The sequence below is a fragment of the Schistocerca cancellata genome, chromosome 7, assembly GCF_023864275.1.
Source record: "Schistocerca cancellata isolate TAMUIC-IGC-003103 chromosome 7, iqSchCanc2.1, whole genome shotgun sequence".
NCBI lineage: Eukaryota > Metazoa > Arthropoda > Insecta > Orthoptera > Acrididae > Schistocerca > Schistocerca cancellata.
This window is the reverse complement of record NC_064632.1, coordinates 424,174,254-424,197,814: the sequence shown is the minus strand read 5'-3', so window position 1 is coordinate 424,197,814 and position 23,561 is coordinate 424,174,254. Positions and strand designations below refer to the sequence as shown.

General features: G+C 40.4%; 1 protein-coding gene across 2 annotated transcripts in view; it reads left to right on the top strand.

Moving 5' to 3' along the window:
* The window catches only part of LOC126092334 (ribosomal oxygenase 1), a 63,344-nt gene that overhangs the window by 9,885 nt on the left and 29,898 nt on the right, over positions 1-23,561 (top strand). For both annotated transcript variants that reach the window (XM_049907870.1, XM_049907871.1), the window contains exons 3-5: positions 17,618-17,852; positions 17,935-18,363; positions 18,445-18,658. In XM_049907870.1, the coding sequence (XP_049763827.1) occupies positions 17,618-17,852; positions 17,935-18,363; positions 18,445-18,658 (878 nt within the window). The remainder of the gene's footprint in view (positions 1-17,617; positions 17,853-17,934; positions 18,364-18,444; positions 18,659-23,561) is intronic.

Here is a 23,561-nt window from a genome sequence, read left to right as displayed (position 1 = left end):
AGCTGTTGCACTTGGTCGACCAATACAGGGATGGTTAATGCAGTTTGTGGATGACACTGGTGTTTTCATCTCATGATGTCCCACATGTGCTCAACTGGAGACAGATCTGGAGTTCAAGCAAGCCAAGGCAGCATGTTGACACTTTAGAGCATGTTGGGTTACAATAGTGGAATTTGGGCAAGTGTTATTCTGTAGGAAAACAGCCCCTGGAATGCTGTTCATAAATGGCAGCACAACAGGTTGAACTACCAGACTGCCGTACAGATTTGCAGTGAGGGTGCATGGGATAACCATGAACATGCTTCTGCTGCCGTACAAAATCCCACCCCTGACCGTAACTCCATGTGTAGGTCCAATATGTCTAGCACGCAGACAGACTGGTTGCAGACCCTCAGCTGGCCTCCTTCCAACCAACACGTGGCCATCTCTGGCACCGAGGCAGAACCAGCTTTCATCAGAAAACACAATAGACCTCCATCTTGCCTTTCTATGAGCTCTCGCTTGACACCACTGACTACAAATAGCAAGGGTTTGAGGCCAGTGGAATGCACGTGACAGGGTGTCTGCCTCAGAGGTGACCTTGAAGTAACCAATTTGTGACAGTTCACTGTGTCACTGTGATGCCAACAGCTGCATAGTTGCTGCTGCAGATGTGATATGATGCACCAGAACGATATACCGAACACAATGGTCTTCCCTCTCAGTCTTGACATCTGGAGCCTGATCTTCTTGGAACTGTACATTCTCATAATCACTGCTGCCAGCAGTCATATTCAGTGGCTGCATTTCTGCCAAGTCTTTCTGCAGTATCGCAGAATGAATATTGAGTGTCTCGTAGCTCTATTACACGACCTCATTCAAACTCAGTGAGGTGTTGATAATGGCATCTTTGTCACTGTAAAGGCATTCTAATATCAACTCACCACATCCAATCTCAGAGATAAGTAACACTCCCTACTGTTACAACGTGTATTTAAAGGGAACCTGATTTGCATCCTCATAGTGGTGCTACTAGTGCCACTCTTATGTGACTGGCACAAAATTTTGAACGATGTAGTCAAAGACAGATTGCTACTTACCATAAAGAAGACATGTCAAGTTGCATACAGGCACAATTAAGACACTTGACATGTCTTATTTACAGTATATAGCAAACTGTCTTTTTGTACATTGTTGATATTCTCACCTGTAGTTTCCATGTTTTGATTGGCTTAAAATTTGAATGGATATCATCTTTCGGATGTAGAAACACACCTATCAACACAACTTCATCTTGGCGTTGCAATATAATTTATTTACTTTTCTGTCAGTCTGTTAAGAACAATAAGGGACCAAAGACTGATTCATGTGGGACCCCATTCTTGATACCTCCCCAGCTTGAGGAATCTACAGGTCTTTGCACATTATATGAACTTTCTATTTCAATATTGTGCACTCTCCCAGTTAAATATGAATTATACTGTTTAGGCACTGTCCCAAATGGATCTCAATGTTTAAGCTTATCTAGCAGAATTTCATGATTTACACAATCAAAAGTTGTCGAGAGATCACAAAAAATCCCAATGGGCAATGTTCAGTTATTCAGAGCATTTAATTTTTGATCAGTGAAAGCATACATAGCATTGTCTATTAAAAAGCTTTTCTGAAAGCCAAATTGATATTTTGATAGTAACTTATTTTTATCGATTTTTTTAAACTAGTCTTGAATACATTACTTTTCAAAAATTTTGGTTAAAGCTGTGAGAAGTGGGACTGAGTGGTAGTTGGCATCAGTCCACTCCCACTTTTTATGCAATGGTTTCAAAATAGCATATTTCCGTCTATCGCGGAAAATGCCCCCTTTCAGTGAGCTATTATGTACACTGATAAGCCAAACGTTATGATCACATACCTAATAGCTGGTATGTGCACCTTTGGCACAGATAACAGCTGTGACATGTCATGACATGGAAGCAGTGTGTCATTGGTAGGTACTTGGAGAGAGCTGGTACCACATCTGCACACGCAAGACACCTAATTCCTGTAAATTCAGTGGAGGGGGCAATGATATCTGATTTCACATTCAATCACATCCCAGGTGTATTTGGTCAGTTCCACATCTGGCGAATTGGGGAGCCAGCACAACAATTGGAAGTCACCACTGTGTTCCTGGAACCACACCATGACACTCCTGGCCTTCTGACATGGAACATAATATTGTTTAAAAACCCACAGCCATCGGGAAACATGCTTGTCATGAAGGGGTGTATGTGGTCTGCAACCAGCATACAATACTCCTTTGCCGTAATGGTGCCATGCGCGAGCTCCACTGGAACCATGGACGCCCACATGAATGTTTCCAAGAGCATAATGAAGCCGCTTCCAACTTGTCTCCGTCCTGCAGTACAGGTGTCAATTAGCTGTTCCCCCTCACATCAGCATGATGATTAAGTTATCAGGATCCATCAGACCTTGCAGCAGTCTGCCAATGCACCAACATCCAGTGGCAATAGTCACATGCTCATTTCAGTCAAAGTTGCCAAGTGGTGTTAACATTGGCACAAGCATGGGTCATTGGCTGTGGAGGCCTATTGTTAGGAGTTTTCAGTGTATTGTGTGTTCAAACTCTTTCGTGCTCTGCCCAGCATTAAAGTCTGATGTTAGTTCTGTCACAGTTCGCACCTGTCCTGTTTTACCAATCTGTCCAGCCAACAACACCTGACATCTGTAATGAGGGGTGGCCGCCAAACCCCATGACCTCTGGACTTGATTTCACCATGTGTTGAAGACACTCATCACAGCACTCTTCAAATATCCAACTTGCCGTGCACTTTCAAAAAATGCATGTTCCGAGCCTCCAGGCCATCACAATCTGCCCTCAGTCAAACTCAGATAGGTCACGCGCCTTCCGCATTCGAGACACGGACAGCATGCTCACTGATACTACTTGCACCATGCGTGCGTGTGACTAGCAGTCATTCCTCACCAGGTGATGCTGCTGTTGCCTGGGCAGAGTTATATCGATAGTAGGTCAGTGGTCATAATGCTCTGGCTGATCCGTGTATATCGCTGAGAATGCTACTTGTCTGTTGGGAACAAGCTTTTAGTACTCTGTTGGAATTACTGTCAGTTCCATGCAAGCTTTTGCTTTTGAATGAGTTTATTAAGTTAATTATTTTCCTAAATGAAAAAGGAGATGTGGGTAGAATTTCAGTTTTATCAAATTGCATAGGTATTGCCTCTTTCATACATAGCCTTGCCCTTTATAATGAACATCTGGACCCCATTTTCTCCACAACATTTTAAAAATGATTCTGAAAAATATTTTCAACTTTTGACTTTTTGTTGATAAACTTTTCATTCATTTTGTTGATAATACAATCTTCATGCAGTTTTGGTTGCCCTATTTCCCTTTCAACAATGTTCCAGATTGTTTAATTTTATCAGAGGTGGTAATCTCAGACATAATATGCGTACATCTAGACGTAATACGCGTGCATCTGGCCATCTTAATGTAGTACAGAAGTTTGTATAATATTTGACTCTTTCTGGGTCATTACACTTCTTTGCTATTAGATACATTTCCAGTTACAACATTATGTTTGTCCTTTTAGTAACCCATGGGTTTTACATGGTTCATTACAATTACATTTCACTGTTTTGTTAGGGAACCTGTTTCCAAATATACCCGAAAATGTGACATGAAAAAAGTTTATTTAAAATTGGTGTCAGGCTCCTGGTACTCCTAATCCCAATCTAACTGCTGCAAGCTCTTCTGAAAATTTGCAATAGTTAAATCATTAATTGAATGCAACGTTTTAGAGAACTGTTTCTCATTACCGTATGGAGCTACAGCATGCATTGTAATTAACTGTGTGTTGTGATCAGAAAGACCCTTCTTAAGCCTAGTTGATTAAATTTATCTTGGTCTATGAAAATATTATCTATCAGTGTGCTGCTTTTCTGTACTACTGGCCTAGGAAAATCAATAACTGACGTCAAATCTGAAGAACCACGTAATACTTCAAGGTATCAAACTCTTTCAGAAAATCTGCACTGAAATCCCCACAAATAATAATTTGCTTCCCATGTCTGACAGATAGCACAACAAAGAATCGGAGTTTTCAGAAATAGCTAAAAATTTCCCAGTAGGGACCTGTATATAGTTACAATTATAAAAGTACCATTATTTTGTTTAAACTCACAGGCACCTGCTTCTAAATGTTGCTACACTTTTTTTTTTAAGTTTCTAAATATTTCACACTGTGATAACATTTAACATAATATATAACAAGTCATCCTTCATCCATATTCTCTTTTCTTATACGTACCATATGATGATCATATAGACATAATGTATTTGTTACATCCTCAGTTTCTAAATCTTCCTAAGAAACAAGAACCTCATCTACTTTGTTTTTTAAACCTCTTACAAGAGTCTTGTAATATTTTAAGATTACCTGCTTGCCTGAGCTTCTTATTAAGCTTAAATTCTTTTCAATGTTGAATCTCTAAAAATTTTGCTATCACCCAGCCAATAAACCCTTTCCTTACCTGTTGAGAAGCAGGCCGTGCCTAGGGAAATCCCATCTACCAATAGCATCAGCAGGAACCAAACCAATATCGGTTTATACTTCTTAATTATTCCTTGAGTGCTGGCAACCTAGACTTTAACTGGGTTCTGAATTCATGATTAATTGCAGGTGGATGTTCAGGAACATGTAAGAGGAGACCATCATAACTTCAATGAAGTTTGGGAAGGTAATAACTGTGTGTAAGGGGGGGGGGGATGCATCTGATCATCCATACTTAGGTCTCATTGGTCTTGCCAAGTTACAGAAAAATTAAATGTAAAGATTGTCAAATGGAGACATTGTTTTAAAAATGGCACAGCTAATTTAATAAGCTGTTATTGTCCTACTCATGTTTGTGCTCCTTCTCTACTGACACCTTCATTGGCATTATGTTGAACTATAATCTTCTTTCAATTAAACAATGTGTACATAGTGTAGTTGTACACCATGATTTGGATTTTCTGTTATGCCACTAACAATGTAGCCATGGCCACTTTCTATGCTCATAAAAACTTGGTGTTCAGAGTTATGCAATATTAACGTAGCCACCACCCCAAGCTTTACTAGCCACTGTAGGAGACTAGAATTAGTTGATCCGAAGCTCTCACTAAATGAGGGTGTGAGAAAATAACAATTGTCCAACCATAAAGAACATATGTTTCAGAGATGATTATCAGTTGATACTTGTGTCTGCTTGAATTTTAATTGACTGAGCGCAGCTGGCATCTGACCTCGCAGCATTCACTGCACATGTTGTAACAGGGCAAACTTTGTACAGAAGGCTTCGGCAGAGTGAGCTTTACTGTCAGAGATCTGATGTATGTGTACCTCTGCCACATCTGCACAGAAGGCAATGTCTGGAGTGGAGCTGTTAACAATTCAGCTGCACAGTTGAACAGTAGGCCAATATTCTTTCGACTGATGAGTCCCAGTTTGGTCTGGGGAGTGGTTCTTGATGAATTTGCATCTGGAGGGAACGTAGAACACAATTTTGGGACCCAAACATTGTGGAAAGAGACTGATATCAAGGAGGATCCTTAATAGTGTGTGCAGGGATTATGTTGACCACTCAAACACCTCTTCTTGAAATTGTACATGTCAATCAGCAAGGCTAAATTGCTGTAAGGTATCAAGACTTCTTGGGAACTCACGTGCAGTTGTTGTGAGGTACTGTGGGTCCAGTCTTAGAGCTGGTGGGCAATAATGCTCAACCTCATAAAGCACAGGTGGTTGATGTTTTCTTGGAAACTTAAGATATTGCACATATGGTGTGGCCTGATTGCTCTCCCGATTCAAATCCCATAGAGCATGTTGAGGGATGCACTAGGCAGACAGGTTGCATCTCGTCAGCGTCCTCCACCTGCGCTTAAAGACTTGTGAGCAACTCTACATCTACATTTATACTCCGCAAGCCACCCAACGGTGTGTGGCGGAGGGCACTTTACGTGCCACTGTCATTATCTCCCTTTCCTGTTCCAGTCGCGTATGGTTCGCGAGAAGAACGACTGTCTGAAAGCCTCTGTGCGCGCTCTAATCTCTCTAATTTTACATTCGATACCTCATCCAGAAACGCACCCTCTCGAAACCTGGCGAGCAAGCTACACCGCGATGCAGAGCGCCTCTCTTGCAGAGTCTGCCACTTGAGTTTGTTAAACATCTCCGTAACGCTATCACGGTTACCAAATAACCCTGTGACAAAACACGCCGCTCTCCTTTGGATCTTCTCTATCTCCTCCGTCAACCCGATCTGGTACGGATCCCACACTGATGAGCAATACTCAAGTATAGGTCGAACGAGTGTTTTGTAAGCCACCTCCTTTGTTGATGGACTACATTTTCTAAGGACTCTCCCAATGAATCTCAACCTGGTACCCGCCTTACCAACAATTAATTTTATATGATCATTCCACTTCAAATCGTTCCGCATGCATGCTCCCAGATATTTTACAGAAGTAACTGCTACCAGTGTTTGTTCCGCTATCATATAATCATACAATAAAGGATCCTTCTTTCTATGTATTCGCAATACATTACATTTGTCTATGTTAAGGGTCAGTTGCCACTCCCTGCACCAAGTGCCTATCCGCTGCAGATCTTCCTGAATTTCGCTACAACTTTCTAATGCTGCAACTTCTCTGTATACTACAGCATCATCCGCGAAAAGCCGCATGGAACTTCCGACACTATCTACTAGGTCATTTATATATATTGTGAAAAGCAATGGTCCCATAACACTCCCCTGTGGCACGCCAGAGGTTACTTTAATGTCTGTAGACGTCTCTCCGTTGATAACAACATGCTGTGTTCTGTTTGCTAAAAACTCTTCAATCCAGCCACACAGCTGGTCTGATATTCCGTAGGCTCTTACTTTGTTTATCAGGCGACAGTGCGGAACTGTATCGAACGCCTTCCGGAAGTCAAGAAAAATAGCATCTACCTGGGAGCCTGTATCTAATATTTTCTGGGTCTCATGAACAAATAAAGTGAGTTGGGTTTCACACGATCGCTGTTTCCAGAATCCATGTTGATTCCTACATAGTAGATTCTGAGTTTCCAAAAACGACATGATACTCGAGCAAAACACATGTTCTAAAATTCTACAACAGATCGACGTCAGAGATATAGGTCTATAGTTTTGCGCATCTGCTCGACGACCCTTCTTGAAGACTGGGACTACCTGTGCTCTTTTCCAATCATTTGGAACCTTCTGTTCCTCTAGAAACTTGTGGTACACGGCTGTTAGAAGGGGGCAAGTTCTTTCGCGTACTCTGTGTAGAATCGAATTGGTATCCCGTCAGGTCCAGTGGACTTTCCTCTGTTGAGTGATTCCAGTTGCTTTTCTATTCCTTGGACACTTATTTCGATGTCAGCCATTTTTTTGTTGGTGCGAGGATTTAGGGAAGGAACTGCAGTGCGGTCTTCCTCTGTGAAACAGCTTTGGAAAAAGGTGTTTAGTATTTCAGCTTTACGCTTGTCATCCTCTGTTTCAATACCATCATCATCTCGGAGTGTCTGGACATGATGTTTCGAGCCACTTGCTGATTTAACGTAAGACCAGAACTTCCTAGGATTTTCTGTCAAGTCGGTACCTAGTATTTTACTTTTGAATTCACTGAATGCTTCACGCATAGCCCTCCTTACGCTAACTTCGACGTCGTTTAGCTTCTGTTTGTCTGAGAGGTTTTGGCTGCGTTTAAACTTGGAGTGAAGCTCTCTTTGCTTTCGCAGTAGTTTCCTAACTTTGTTGTTGTACCACGGTGGGTTTTTCCCGTCCCTCACAGTTTTACTCGGCACGTACCTGTCTAAAACGCATTTTACGATTGCCTTGAACTTTTTCCATAAACACTCAACATTGTCAGTGTCGGAACAGAAATTTTCGTTTTGATCTGTTAGGTAGTCTGTAATCTGCCTTCTATTACTCTTGCTAAACAGATAAACCTTCCTCCCTTTTTTTATATTCCTATTAACTTCCATATTCGGGGATGCTGCAACGGCCTTATGATCACTGATTCCCTGTTCTGCACTTACAGAGTCGAAAAGTTCGGGTCTGTTTGTTATCAGTAGGTCCAAGATGTTATCTCCACGAGTCGGTTCTCTGTTTAATTGCTCGAGGTAATTTTCGGATAGTGCACTCAGTATAATGTCACTCGATGCTCTGTCCCTATCACCCGTCCTAAACATCTGAGTGTCCCAGTCTATATCTGGTAAATTGAAATCTCCACCTAAGACCATAACACGCTGAGAAAATTCATGTGAAATGTATTCCAAATTTTCTCTCAGTTGTTCTGCCACTAATGCTGCTGAGTCGGGGGGTCGGTAAAAGGAGCCAATTATTAACCTAGCTCGGTTGTTGAGTGTAACCTCCACCCATAATAATTCACAGGAACTATCCACTTCAACTTCACTGCAGGATAAACTACTACTAACAGTGACGAACACTCCACTACCGGTTGCATGCAATCTATTCTTTCTAAACACCGTCTGTGCCTTTGTAAAAATTTCGGCAGAATTTATCTCTGGCTTCAGCCAGCTTTCTGTACCTATAACGATTTCAGCTTCGGTGCTTTCTATCAGCGCTTGAAGTTCCGGTACTTTACCAACGCAGCTTCGACAGTTTACAATTACAATACCGATTGCTGCTTGGTCCCCGCATGTCCTGACTTTGCCCCGCACCCGTTGAGGCTGTTGCCCTTTCTGCACTTGCCCGAGGCCATCTAACCTAAAAAACCGCCAAGCCCACGCCACACAACCCCTGCTACCCGTGTAGCCGCTTGTTGCGTGTAGTGGACTCCTGACCTATCCAGTGGAACCCGAAACCCCACCACCCTATGGCACAAGTCGAGGAATCTGCAGCCCACATGGTCACAGAACCGTCTCAGCCTCTGATTCAGACCCTCCAGGAAGAATTGCTGTTACTGGCTTAACATGAGATTGATGACGTCATTCACAGCATGCCCTGTTGACGTAAGGTCTGTATTGCCTCCAGAGGTGGTCACAGCCCGTACTACTGAGCACATTAACCAATGTGTGTGCAGTCTGTTAAGTTGGGAAAAAAGAACATTATTTTTGTGTGCTATTATGCATTTCACAGTTGCTTACATTCTGTGTTCTTCGTTTCTGCTTTACTATCACCCATTTATACTATTTTGTGGCAAAATAAATGCAGCCTTCAAAATTTCTGTTTGTTGCTTTAGTATTGGATGCCAGTGTATATTGATGATTGGCAAATCCATTTAAAAACAAAAACTGGCTATTCTTTCCTCTTAATAGAGCTCCCTGCACAGCAACTCTACCCCCTCCACAGCACTGTATTACCTCTTGGCTGCCCCCATTATGTAAAATGTTCCCATCATCTGCTGTGGCAGACTGATCAAGTCGTATCATCAACTACAAGGTGTGGTGTCGTATCCTTGATAATACACTATTGGCCATTAAAATTGCTACACCACGAAGATGACATGCTACAGACACGAAATTTAACTGACAGGAACAAAATGCTGTGATATGCAAATGATTAGCTTTTCAGAGCATTCACACGTGGCAACACCTACAACGTGCTGACGTGAGGAAAGTTTCCAACCAATTTCTCACACACAAACAGCAGTTGACCAGCGTTGCCTAGTTAAACGTTGTTGTGATGCCTTGTGTAAGGAGGAGAAATGCATGCCATCACCTTTCCTACTTTGATAAAGGTCGGATTGTAGCCTATCGCGATTGCGGTTTATCGTATCGTGACATTGCTGCTCGCTTTGGTCGAGATCCAATGACTGTTAGCAGAATATGGAATTGGTGGGTTGAGGAGGGTAATACGGAACGCCGTGCTGGATCCCAATGGCCTCGTATCACTGGCAGTCGAGATGAGAGGCATCTTATCCACATGGCTGTAACAGATCATGCAGCCACATCTCAATCCCTGAGTCAACAGATGGGGACGTTTGCAAGACAATAACCATCTGCACGAACAGTTCGACGACGTTTGCAGCAGCATGGACTATGAGCTCGGAGACCATGGCTGCGGTTACCCTTGACGCTGCATCACAGACAGGAGCACCTGCGATGGTGTACTCAACAACAAACCTGGGTGCACGAATGGCAAAACGTCATTTTTTCAGATGAATCCAGGTTCTGTTTACAGCATCATGATGGTCGCATTCGTGTTTGGCGACATCGCGGTGAATGAACATTGGAAGCGTGTATTCGTCATCGCCATACTGGCGTATCACCCGGCGTGATGGTATGGGGTGCCCTTGACTACATGTCTCGGTCACCTCTTGTTCGCATTGACAGCACTTTGAGCAGTGGACGTTACATTTCAGATGTGTTACGACCTGTGGCTCTACCCTTCATTCGATCCCTGCGTAACCCTACATTTCAGCAGGATAGTGCACAACCGCATGTTGCAGGTCCTATACGGGCCTTTCTGGATACAGAAAATGTTTGACTGCTGCCCTGGCCAGCACATTTTCCAGATCTCTCACCAATTGAAAACATCTGGCCTATGGTGGCCGAGCAACTGGCTCGTCACAATACTCCAGTTACTACTCTTGATGAACTGTGGTATCGTGTTGAAGCTGCATTGGCAGCTGCAACTCTACACGCCATCCAAGCTCTGTTTGACTCAATGCCCAGTCGTATCAAGGCCATTATTATGACCAGAGGTGGTTGTTCTGGGTACTGATTTCTCAGGATCTGTGCACCCAAATTGCATGAAAATGTAATCACATGTCAGTTCTAGTATAATATATTTGTCCAATGAATACCCGTTTATCATCTGCATTTCTTCTTGGTGTAGCAATTTTAATGGCCAGTAGTGTATATGGCTTGGTTGGGGATGCACAGTCATATGACCATAGACAGTGTTCCATCTTGTGTAAAGTAAGTTTCACTGATTGATCAGGAATTAAGCAAACAGATCTTTTACAGGTTCCTCTTTTTTAGCTTGTCATATATATATATATATATATATATATATATATATATATATATATATATATATTTGTGTTGTAACAGTTCTGCTTGCATTTATCACGTAAATTATGTCATACATTGCATTCTACTGTGAGAGTTATCTGTTAAAGATACAAAAATAGTTCTTTTAGGCAGGTAATGATGCACTAATGTGCTAATATTTATCGTGATTTATTGAAGGTGTCCGTGATCATTGATCAAGCTCAGGCGCGGCTCGTGGTTTCTATACTGGGGAAGGCTGCGGCATTTATCAGTCGGAGCCAATATAGACCTCTGGTTACGTTACAGATTAGTCTGACATAAACAACTAAGAATTCAGGGGGAGGGGGGTGGGCAGATCACTCTCTACCCATAATTCTACGTACTGTGTCTTCTATAATCAGGTATTTATTAAATATCAGTAGAAGCTAACTTCGAGTTAAAATCTTTGGTTAGTGTTTTTATACGTCATCATTACATTTTCTGACACTTTGGAGCAAATCATATGAAAAGACGCGTTTCGGAGAGGCCTTTAATGCGATGAATGTTAACTTTGCAGCTGCTTAATATTTTTGGTGTTTTCAGTTCTAAATTTAAGGCGTTTATTGTAGTTTACCTCCAAAGCTCGAAGTTAAGTGTTTTTCACTGGAATTATTTTTTTTCACCTTTGCGTGAAAATTCTTTAAGTCAGTGATACCACTTTCAGTCCAGGCACTATCAGTACTATTTGTACGAAGACAGGTGAAACAGACAAATGCATTTTTCACTTCACAACCACACAACCACTCAACCACTCAGCTGCATCGTACATTGCTCTATTAAAACTGCGTTTGTATCCTTGCCTAGATTTGCACTGTTTCTGTTCTTGATTGATCGTTAGATCGGGTCTGGGTGCACCAAGTTCTTTCACTTGCATCCTATGTCCGTGTTCCAAGTTTTTACCTACTAAATTGCACACTGAATTCATATTGCGCTGGTTTCACACTCGCAGTATGTCGCAGGTATTCACAAGCAAGTAAAACTCACTAAAATCTTGCAAAATACACTCCGAAAAAGAAACTTGCTATATCACACGATATCAACAAAAGCAGTCAGCATCAGCAAGCAAGGAAAATAAAGTCACGGGACAAATTTCGCGCGCTTTGTCCTCTAATCACTTATGAAACTCTCGCTAGATGGCAGTACTGTTGTTACGGTTAGAGAGCCTGTAGTTACGGTAGTCAAGTGCACTCTGCCGGGATATTTGCAAACTTATTCTAAATGTGGATAAAATAGCCAATGGTAGAAACAAAACAACTATGTAAAACATTATCAAAACAATAATACTAAACGTCGATTAATGACGCATTGAGGCGTAGTAGAGATGTGCAGAGACAGAGATTGGATAGCGAAGTTTCGGCCACTCTGCATTCCTTCATTACATAGGTAGTGGAACGTGAAAAACGTGTGGTGGTTGGTATGACACCCTTAGGCTGCAAGCTCTAAGCCTTCGGGTCGCCCATAAAGAGCGGTACTATGTAGAAGCCACGCCCCCAAACCGCTACTACATGCAGCTTACGGACGTTCCAAGGCGCAGCCTAAACACTACTAACCGTTCGGAAAACATCTATCGATACAAACAGTTCCAAAAACGTTGACCGTCGTTATTTTAGTCGGAATGGAAAATGTGCGAAATTCGTCCTGATAATTTAAATTTTGTAATATGTTCTTGCGAAATTTACTTTAACGTATATTTTGGGGCGGCTCCGCCTCAGAGCCTTGAATTACGAGCCGCACCTGATCAAGCTGTTGTTATTCTCATTTGCTACCCCCTCTGCAGGAAGTACAGTATCTGTCTTTACCCATCCACCTGACTGCGAGTGGCATGTGAATGTTAGATCTAGGCGTCCTGGGGGACCAAGGAGGACTGAGGATATTGTACCGATCCCCGTAACCAAAGAGTTTGAGGTGCTGTCTTACTCACTTCAGCTATTCTGGGGAAACCTGTTTTGTCAGGAGGAGGGAAATGCAAAAGGGTCAGGGTCTATTAATCATCAGCAGGTCAAATGTATAGTGACTGTGCAACCCCTTAGGGAAATGGCAGAAAGGGGCAGGAAAAGACACCGGGCGCACTCAGTGTATATGCCTGGGGACCTCATACAACTTGTTGAAGAGACTGTTCTGGAAGCCACTAAGGGAACAGAGTGCATCCAACTGCAGTTTGTGGCAGATGTCAGAAAAAATGATGCCTGTCATGTGGGCTCAAAGGTCAGTCGTGCATCATTCCAGCGACTGGCAGAGAATGAGGAGACCAGTCTTGCATGTGGAGTTTCAACAAAGTTCAAAATTTTCAGTATTGTCCCCAGAACTAATCATGGTCCTTTGGTTCCGAGTCAAGTGGAAGGACTGAACCAGAGGCTTCAAAGGTTCTGTGACATTCTAGACTGTGACTTCCTGGACTTGCACCATAGGGTTGAGAACTGTATTGTCTTCCTAAATAGGTCAGGTGTGCGCTACACAGCAGAGGCTGCAACTCGGGTAGCAGACTGTTTGTGGAGAGCACACAAGGTCTTTTATATTAGATGGCTCTCCATCCAATCCAGACAACAATAGCTATAGGAAACCTAAAAGTATCAGTGTAAGATAGAAATAAATTCCTCCCACAGGTGAGAGTATTAAAATCCTAATGGTAAACTGTTGAAGCATTCGCAACAAGGTGCCAGAGTTTGAATCACTCCCCAAAAGCAGTGAATACTAGGTACAGAAAGCTGGTTGAACCCTGAAATTGATAACTCTGGTACCGCACGACGCAGAATTTGAAACCGCGCCAGATGTCGTGAACGTCGAAGACCCATAGAGATCTCTGCACCGTAACCTGTGGCGGCGCGCGCCTCCTGGCCCGCTTTTAGTGTGGGGGCGCCACAGTGGAACACGTGGTCCCAGCGGCCAATAGCGGCGCCCCTGAGAGCATACTTAAGTGCCGGCCACTCACTCATCCAGTCAGCCTAATCTCGCTTACGTCGGTTTACACCTCGCTTGCGCTAGACTGCTATCTTCTTGGTTCGTGTACTAGTTTGTTTCTGTGATTCTGTTGTTCGGTCTTGTCGTATTCGTTCTGTCATACGTTGGTCGTGTTCGTCCTTTTCCGTTGTGTTGTTGTTTGCAGGCCTCTCTGCGGGTCCCGCCGCGCTTTCCGACAGTGCTACCCCGCGACCGTCCTGGTCGCAGTTACAACAATAACAGTGAAATTTTTGGGGAAAATTTAAGCATATATTGAAAGGACAGGCAAATAGGAAATGGGGGTGGTATTTTTGTCACAGTAGACCAGAAACTCAAATCCACAGAGGCAGAAATTCAAGCTGCATGCGAGGTTGTTTAGGCAAGACTCAGTATTAGGTGTGGGCACAAAATGAAAATTGGATCCTTCTATCACCCACGAGACACCTCTCCTGATGTAACCGAAAACTTTAGAGAAAACCTCAGTTCACTTGTATGTAAGTTCCCCAATCATACTATAATCATTGTTGGAGACTTTAATCATGCAACAGTTTATTGGAAAAATTACAGTTTTGTTAGTGGTGAGCATGATAAGACAATTAAATGCCTTCTCAGAAAACTACATAGAACAGATAGTTGGGAACCTCACTCATGATGGAAATATATTGGATGATCTAATGGCAACAAACAGACCTGACATCCTTGAAGATGTCCACATCAAAACCAATATCAGTGACCATGACATTGTGTGGCAGCAATGATTACCAAAGGACAACTAAAACAAGCAGAAAGATGTATATGTTCAGTAAGCTAGATAAAAAATCAGTAATGTCATGTCTCAGTGAGGAACTTGAAACTTTCACCACAGGTTGGGAGCATGTACAACAACTCTGGCTCAAGTTTAAAAGAATAGTTGACCACATACTGGATACATTTGTACCCATTAGAATAGTTCATAATGAGAGAGAACCTAGATGGTATACACTCACTGTAAAGAAACTTCTAAAGAAATAGAGATTACTGTGTAACAGGTGTAAAATAAAGTGTAGGGCCATAGATAAAGATATGATGAATAAAACACTTTTGGCTATCAAGAGAGCTATGTGTGATGCCTTCAGTGACTACTGTAGCAGAGTATTGTCGGTGATCTTTCGCAGAACCCAAAGATATTCTGGTCATATGTAAAGGCTATTAGTGGCATCACCGTGTCCAGTCCCTGGTGAATGAGACAGGAACTGAAACTGAAAGTAGCAAAGCAAAAGCTGAAATGCTTAATTCCATTTTCAAATGTTCATTTACAAAGGAAAACCCAGGAGACTTGCCTCCATTTAATCCTCGTACTGCTAAAAAGACAAATGAAATAAGTATTAATGTCAGTGGCGTTGAGAAACAGTTGAAATCATTAATATTGGACAAAGCTGCAGGTCCCAATGGGATCTCACTCGGATTCTATACTGAATTTGCAACTGAGTTAATCCATCTTCTAACTATAATTTATTGTAGATCATTCTAACAAAATATTGTGCCCATTTCTTGGAAAAAGGACAGGTCACCAGTCTGCAAGAAAGGTAGTAGAAGTGATCAACAAAACTACTGTCCAATATCCTTGAAATCTATTTGTTATAGAATCTTGGAACATATTCTGAGCTCAAACATAATGAGGTATCTTGAACAGAATGACCACCTCTGTGCCAGCCAGCATGGATTTTGAAACCATTGATCATGTGAAACTCAACTTGCACTTTTCTCACATCACATACTAGAAGCTTTGGATCAAGGCAACCAGGTAGATGCGCAGTGTTTCTTTATTTTCGTAAAACGTTTGATTCAGTACCCACTTATGCGTATTGCCAAAAGTACAGTCATATGGAGTATCAAGTGAGGACCTTTTGGTAGGGAGGACACAGCATGTTATATGATGGAGAGTAATCATCAGATTTAGAAGTAACTTTGGGTGTGCCCCATGGAAGTGTGTTGGGACCCTTGCTGTTCATATTGTATATTAATGACTATGCAGACAATATTAACAGTAAAATCAGGCCTCTTGCAGATGATGCAGTAGTCTATAATCAAGTTCTGTCTGAGAGAATCTGCGTAAATATTTAGTCAGATCTTGATAAGATTTCAACATGGTGCAGAAATTGGAAATTTGCTCTAAATGTTCAGAAATATAAAATTATACACTTCACAAAATGAAAAAAACTTAGTATCCTATGACTATAATATCGAGTCACCGCTGCAATCGGCGACTCATACAAATGCCTGGGTGTAATGATTTGTAGGGATATAAAATGAAATGATCACATAAAATCAGTAGTGGGTAAAGCAGGTGGCAGACTTTGGTTTATTGGTAGAATACTGGGGAAGGGCAATCAGTCTAAAAAAGATATTTCTTACAAATCACTCGTGTGACTGATTCTAGAATATTGCTCAAGTGTGGTAGCCATTCCAGGTAGAACTAACAGGGGATATTGAATGTATATGGAGAAGGGCAGCACGAATGGTCACTGGTTTGTTTAGTCCATGGGAGGGAATTGCACTGGCAGACTCTTCAAGGCTGACATAAACTATCCCTAGAAAGTCTATTAATGAAGTTTCAAGAACCGGCTTTAAATGATTACTGTGGGGATGTACTACAACCCCCTAGGTATCGCTCACATAGGAACTGTGAGGATAAGATTAAAGTAATTACTGCACACACGGAGACATTCAAGCAATCCATTCTTCCCAAACTCCATTCATGAATGGAACAGGAAGAAACTCTGATAACTGGTACAATGGAGCATACCCTCTACCATTCACCTCACAGTGGTTTGCAGAGTGTAGATGTAATGCCCAAGGCTTGTATCTTTTTGGATTCTGCTTTATTCCTATTTTTTTTAAATGAAATTCCAAAACACATTACCTGTTAATTTGATCCTTTTGTTCATAAAACTGTGTCAAACCAGTAATAAACTGCAGATCCCCATAACAACTTCTTCCACCTGCACCTACAACTACTACTTAACAATTCTCTCTCTGTGGTTAGCACAACTTTGTCCCTTATGTGTTTATTTACAATGTGTGCTTTCTGACAGTATAGTTGTAATAAAGACTTATCATAATTTACAGTGGATAGAAACTAGTTCAAATGAATTTATCTGTGCAGCATGGTAAGCAGAAAATACAAATATTTTACATAAATTGTTTTGTGAAATGCAGAGTTTTGCAATGCCAAACTACTTAAGATTAATATTTTGACATTAATAGTGATCAATGTAATTGCAATAATGATGATTGTTAATGCTAAAGCTTTACCATTTTATACGAAATACACTGTTCCTGTGTGTATAAAAGTCTAGTAAATTGAAGATTGTTCACAGTGCAAACAAATAATGGCCTTTAATGAAATTGTATAGAAGTTACTTTCCTTTGTAGCATGATTATTACTGTTCATGGCATACAGTGATAGGTGTAAATTGAAAATTATTACTTTATATGTAATGTAATTCTTGTGTGTCATGATGTATGTTAGTCGTATTTTACTGGTCAACAGGCGAATCTCTGTTTCATTACAATGTACACTTAATAACATATTCTGGACATATAACTTTTTGCATATTTAAGAATTATAAGCAGCATTAATATGATACTGTTTGCAGCAAACACTGATAGCCTTAAATCAAAGAGAAAAAAGAAGAAGAAAATCTCAAATCGTACTATAGAGCTGGAAGAAAGAGATGGAGATGAAAACAATGAAGAAGATACGGCTGTCAGTGATCAGTATCTTGAAAAAACAAATGGGCATGAGGAGTCAGAAAACATGGGAAGCATTGAGGAAGGAAAAATAATGTTTGAATGGCTTGTTCATCCTCTCCGTTTTGATGAATTCATGAAGTACGTATGTATAAACACACTAGCAGTCTAATGTACTTGATAGTCCATTGTTTAATCAAAGCAAATTTCTTTTTGTCACTAGGGATCCATGGGAAAAGAGGCCATATCATGGACAACGGAATAATCCATCCTATTATTCAGCTGTGTTATCTACAGAGATGATAGATAAAATGTTACGTAAACACAATGTTAAGTTTACGAAGAATATTGATGTAACAACATATTCAGATGGAGTTAGAGAGACTTTGAATCCTCCAGGAAGGGCAACTGCAGAAAGGGTGTGGGCATACTATGAAAATGGATGCAGTGTGAGATTATTAAATCCTCAGTCATTCATTCCACAGGTTGGAATGATGGTTGCAACACTCCAGGAATTATTTGGATGTATGGTGGGTGCTAATGTGTATCTTACTCCTCCAGATTCACAAGGATTTGCACCTCACTATGATGACATAGAAGCATTTGTCATGCAGATAGAAGGCAAGAAACACTGGCGTGTCTACTCACCCCGGTTGGTTCTACAATCACTGTGGATTTTACAGAAAGTTCTGATGTACTGCCGAACATTTTCAGTCAATATTTTATGTTGCAGGTCTGAAAAAGAAGTACTTCCACGATTTTCAAGTCAAAATTTGACTCAGGAGGAACTGGGTGAACCCTTACTCGATGTGGTTCTGACTGCAGGGGACATTCTGTACTTCCCTCGTGGCTTCATCCATCAAGCAAACACTGTTCCAGGAGAACATTCATTGCATATCACATTATCAAGTTACCAGCGACATTCATGGGCTGATATTCTTGAAAAGGTACTTTTTTTAACTACCTCTGTTAATTTTTGTCCCTGATTTGTACTGTATATTAACGGTGCAGAAATATTCACACATTCAAACTTCACAGTGTGATTCCTCCTCTGCTGGCTGTACAAAAATATCCATGACAAAATTATATCCCTTGCATATTTTGAATAGAAGATGGGCATCAAAGAATAGTAATTTGCCTGCAGTGTAATCACATGTATGTCAAGTATCTTAATTCATCTTAGGATGACAGTACTGCCCAGTTAGTGCAGTGGGTTAGAATACTCGAGGTGGAAAGATTGATTCCAGATATAGATGTAATTTTTCTTCATAATTTGCTAATTTTAGACTCCATGGTATGTTATCTGGCTTATTAATCATTATATGACACTTACAGTAAGTCTTCAATAGCCACAGCACCCACCATTTTAACCCGCACACCTCCAAAAACTGTATACATCAGTTCTGCTTTAATGACAACATGTTTCCTGCATTAAAACGACACTTTGGTTGACAGTATTTTTGGAGTTTGTTTATTATACTCCATCGACAAATGTCGAAGAAACTGGTAGTGCCCTTGCTGATCCTGTAACTGTGGATGCATACACATTGTGAGGAATTCAGAACAGCATGATATAGCAAATTGCTATATGTTTAGAGATTAGGAAGTTTGTTTAGAGCATCTGTTTTGAAGTCAGTGTATATCTTGTGAAGAGATAGTGTCACTGATAGTGGATTTAAAATATTTTAGGAGATTTCTGATGTATTACACTTGGCCAATCATACTAAATGTAGCAATGTAATGAAAAGGATGGTTGCTACTCACCGTATAGTGAAGATGCTGAGTCACAGAAAGGCTGTCAGAAAGTTTGTTTTCGGCCAACAAGGCCTTTGTCAAAAAAATTCCTCATACAAACATAGAACAAAGATACCTTATGTTCAAAAGTTGGCATAATCACTCTGTTTAGATGCTACACAACTTTCAGAAGATGAAAAGCAAATATGGGAAATCGTTTTTTGGTCCTCATGTTTACATGTTAAGGGCTGAAGTGGTTTTGCTAGACAGGTCAAATTTGTATTTCCTTTGGAAATCAACTGTTATGGTTTTTGATATAGTCTGCACAAAGCTTGCGTCTGTTCAGTGAAATATTAGAGGTAGACAGCTTCATATTCAGTCTAATGTTTCTACTTTTTCTTCATTGGACAAATAATCACACCATGCACATTAGCTGAAATTTTTAACAAGTCATAAGCTCGTAATTCAAGAATATTTCAAAGTTAGTTGTATGTTTACATGGGAGCAAAAATCAATTGTGGAAGTTGAAATCCAACAACTAGAACCACATTTCCAACATTGATATTGGAATATTTACAGTTCATTAGAGTAAAGATATCATGACCAATCACAAGTATTTTCAAACTGTTTGTACCACACAGCTAGGTGGTAGTTGTGACTGTCATGATATCATTGCGTTACACAAACACACATTCTGTTTTTCATTGTTTGGCCACCTGCAGTGTGAACCTTCTTTTGATGCCATGACGGATTTCATTGTTTCGAAGCTAAAGTGCCACATTTGGCTATCAACATATTATAATTTGTATACTAAGAAAATATCATGAATAATGGCACTTACACATAAAAGATTTATCAAAATCACATGATCACATGATTTTTGGCGCAACATGTTGTAGTAAAAATGTGGAAATGCCATGTCAATGTATAAATGTGTTACCTTCATCTGCCAGATAAAGCTACTTTTAAAACTGTAAAGCCTGATTCCATAGTTGCATGTGTACAGTAGTCATAGAATAGCTACAGAAAGCAGGTACAATTGCAGCACAATTTTAACAGGTGAGAACAATGTTCAAAAACACATTTTCTTTGTACTCCTATTTCTCTTTTGGTTCTCCAAATCGTTTTCCAAAAAGATATGCACACCTTGATGTACACAAAGTGTGCGTATTAAGATATGACAGGTGTCACGGTAGATGACAGTGATTTCATGTGATGATAAATCCATAATATTCATGGAGCAAACAAGATATCACATAATTATGTAAAAGGCAACAATTTGTTACATAACAGAAATTCACTCACATAGATTTTGTACAATTGCTTATATCTTTTATTCTTGCATTTGCTAATGTTATATTTCTTTGATCTTATATGTCAATAAAGATATATTTTAAAAAGAATTAGCAAGCAAAAAGTCTTTAAGATTCTCACTAAAAAAAATAAAAATTTTTTATTTATTTTGAGAAGTTGTAAATTTTTATTTTTGGTTGAAGAGGACTATTTTTATAAAGATAAACGATTCTCTTGTGGAAACATGGAGATTCATTGTATATTTTTTACTTTACTTTGGGCATTCAGTTGATTGCTATTATTTCCAATCACTTTAAATGTTCTCAGTATTTATACACAGCCAGGATATGAAATATGAGAGTATCGAATGAGAGATGCACTATGTATGTATGTATGTTGACCTTGTACTGGTCATTGCTCTCATATTTCTTTTCTTAGTGAGGTGATTATCATCATGATAGAACAGTATACACTGCCAATCCATAATTCATCAAACAATGACATTCTGTATATTTAAGATGTAAACAACTCTAATTAAGAAGTAACATGAGGCCTAAAAAATATAACATACAGGTATCAAAATGTGTCTCATGAACAGTGTTTTATTCCATGTTGCTGACTAATTTTGACTTATATATATATATATGTGTGTGTGTGTGTGTGTGTGTGTGTGTGTGTGTGTGTGTGTGTGTGCGCGCGAGTGTATACCCGTCCTTTTTTCCCCCTAAGGTAAGTCTTTCCGCTCCCGGGATTGGAATGACTCCTTACCCTCTCTCTTAAAATCCACATCCTTTCGTCTTTCCCTCTCCTTCCCTCTTTCCTGACAAAGCAACCGTTTGTTGCGAAAGCTTGAATTTTGTGTGTTTGTTTGTGTGTCTATCGACCTGCCAGCGCTTTTGTTTTATATATATATATATATTTTGAGGTTGGGAAATTACCCACTTACTATATCCAAAAATTCATCTAATGAGTAGAAGGAGTTGCCATTAAGAAATTCTTTTAATTTCCTTTTAAATGCTATATGGCTATCTGTCAGACTTCTGATGCTATTAGCTAAGTGACCAAAGACCTTTGTGGCAGCATAATTTACCCCTTTCTGAGCCAAGGTTAGATTTAACCTTGAGTAGTGAAGATCATCCTTTCTCCTAGTGTTGTAGCCATGTACACTGCTATTACTTTTGAATTCATTCAGATTGTTAATAACAAATTTCATAAGTGAATATATATATTGTGAGGCTACAGTGAAGATTTCTAGCTCTTTAAATAAGTGTCTGCAGGATGATCTTGGATGAGCTCCAGCAATTATTCTGATTACATGCTTTGGTGCAATGAACACTCTTTTACTCAGTGATGAGTTACCCCAGAATATGTATATCGCCAAAATTTGCAATGACCCTAATAGCATAAGTAGCTAAACTCAAACGTTTCAGCAGATCCTCAGTGTGTTTTTTTTCCCAGTTCAACCCCTCATCAATGCATACACCTAGAAATTTTGAATATTCTACCTTAGCTACCGATTTCTGATCGAAGTCTATATTTATTAATGGGGTCATTCCATTTACTGTATGGAACTGTATATACTGTGTTTTGTCAAAGTTTAATGAGAGCCCATTTGCAGAGAACCACTTAATGATTTTCTGAAAAACATCATTTACAATTTCACCAGTTAATTCTTGTCTGTCGGGTGTGATAGCTATACTTGTATAATCAGCAAAAAGTACCAGCTTTACATCTTCGTGAATATAGAATGGCGAGTCATTAATATATATTAAGAACCGCAGAGGACCCAAGACCGAACCTTGCGGCACCCCATTCTTGATTGTTCCCCAGTTTGAGAAATCACCAGTTTTTTTGCATATTATGTGAACTGTTTATTTCAACTTTCTGCACTCTTCCAATAGGTAAGATTTAAACCATTTGAGCACTGTCCCATTCATACCACAGTACTTGAGCTTATCTAGAAGTATTCCATGATTTACACAATCAAAAGCCTTTGATAGATCACAAAAAATCCCATTCCCCATTATGACTCTTCTCCAGTGGGAACATTTGTGGCATTAGATTCAACGAGGAGGAACTACAGTTGCTCTTGGAATCATATCGTCCAGTTGTTTTCTGCTTCCAGGAAATGAAGCTGCATCCTCACAACTGCTTTAATCTCTTGCATTTCCTTCCAGTATGCTTTGACCTTCCCCCTGAGAATGGCATTCCATCCTAGAAGGAGTCATGCCACTCATTCGGGATGACGTCCATAGCCAAACCATCTAATTGCACACCCAACTGCAAGCTGTCACAGTTCGCATTTTCCTCCCTCATTTCACCTTTTCTCTTTGTAACGTCTACATCCATTTGTCATTTGCTATCACCAGAGCAGACTTATTCCAGCTTATCAGTCAGCTACCTCACCCTGTTTTGCTCCTTGGTGACTTTAATGCCCACCATCCCCTTTGGGGCTCTTCGAGAACCCGTCCAAGAAGTTCCCTCTTGGCTGACCTTCTGAAATGGTTCAAATGGCTCTGAGCACTATGGGACTTAACATCTGAGGTTATCAGTCCCCTACAACTCAGAACTACTTAAACCTAACTAATTTAATGACATCACACACATCCATACCCAAGGCAGGATTCGAACCTGCGACTGTAGAAGACGCGCGGTTCCGAACTAAAACATCTAAAACTGCTCGGCCACTGCGGCCGGGTAACCTTCTCAGTCAACTCAGCCATCTTAATACTGGAGCACCCACATTCCTTTCAGACTCCGTGCACACCCATTCACATTGGACCTCTTAATTCTGCACGTGCACACCCATTCACATTGGACCTC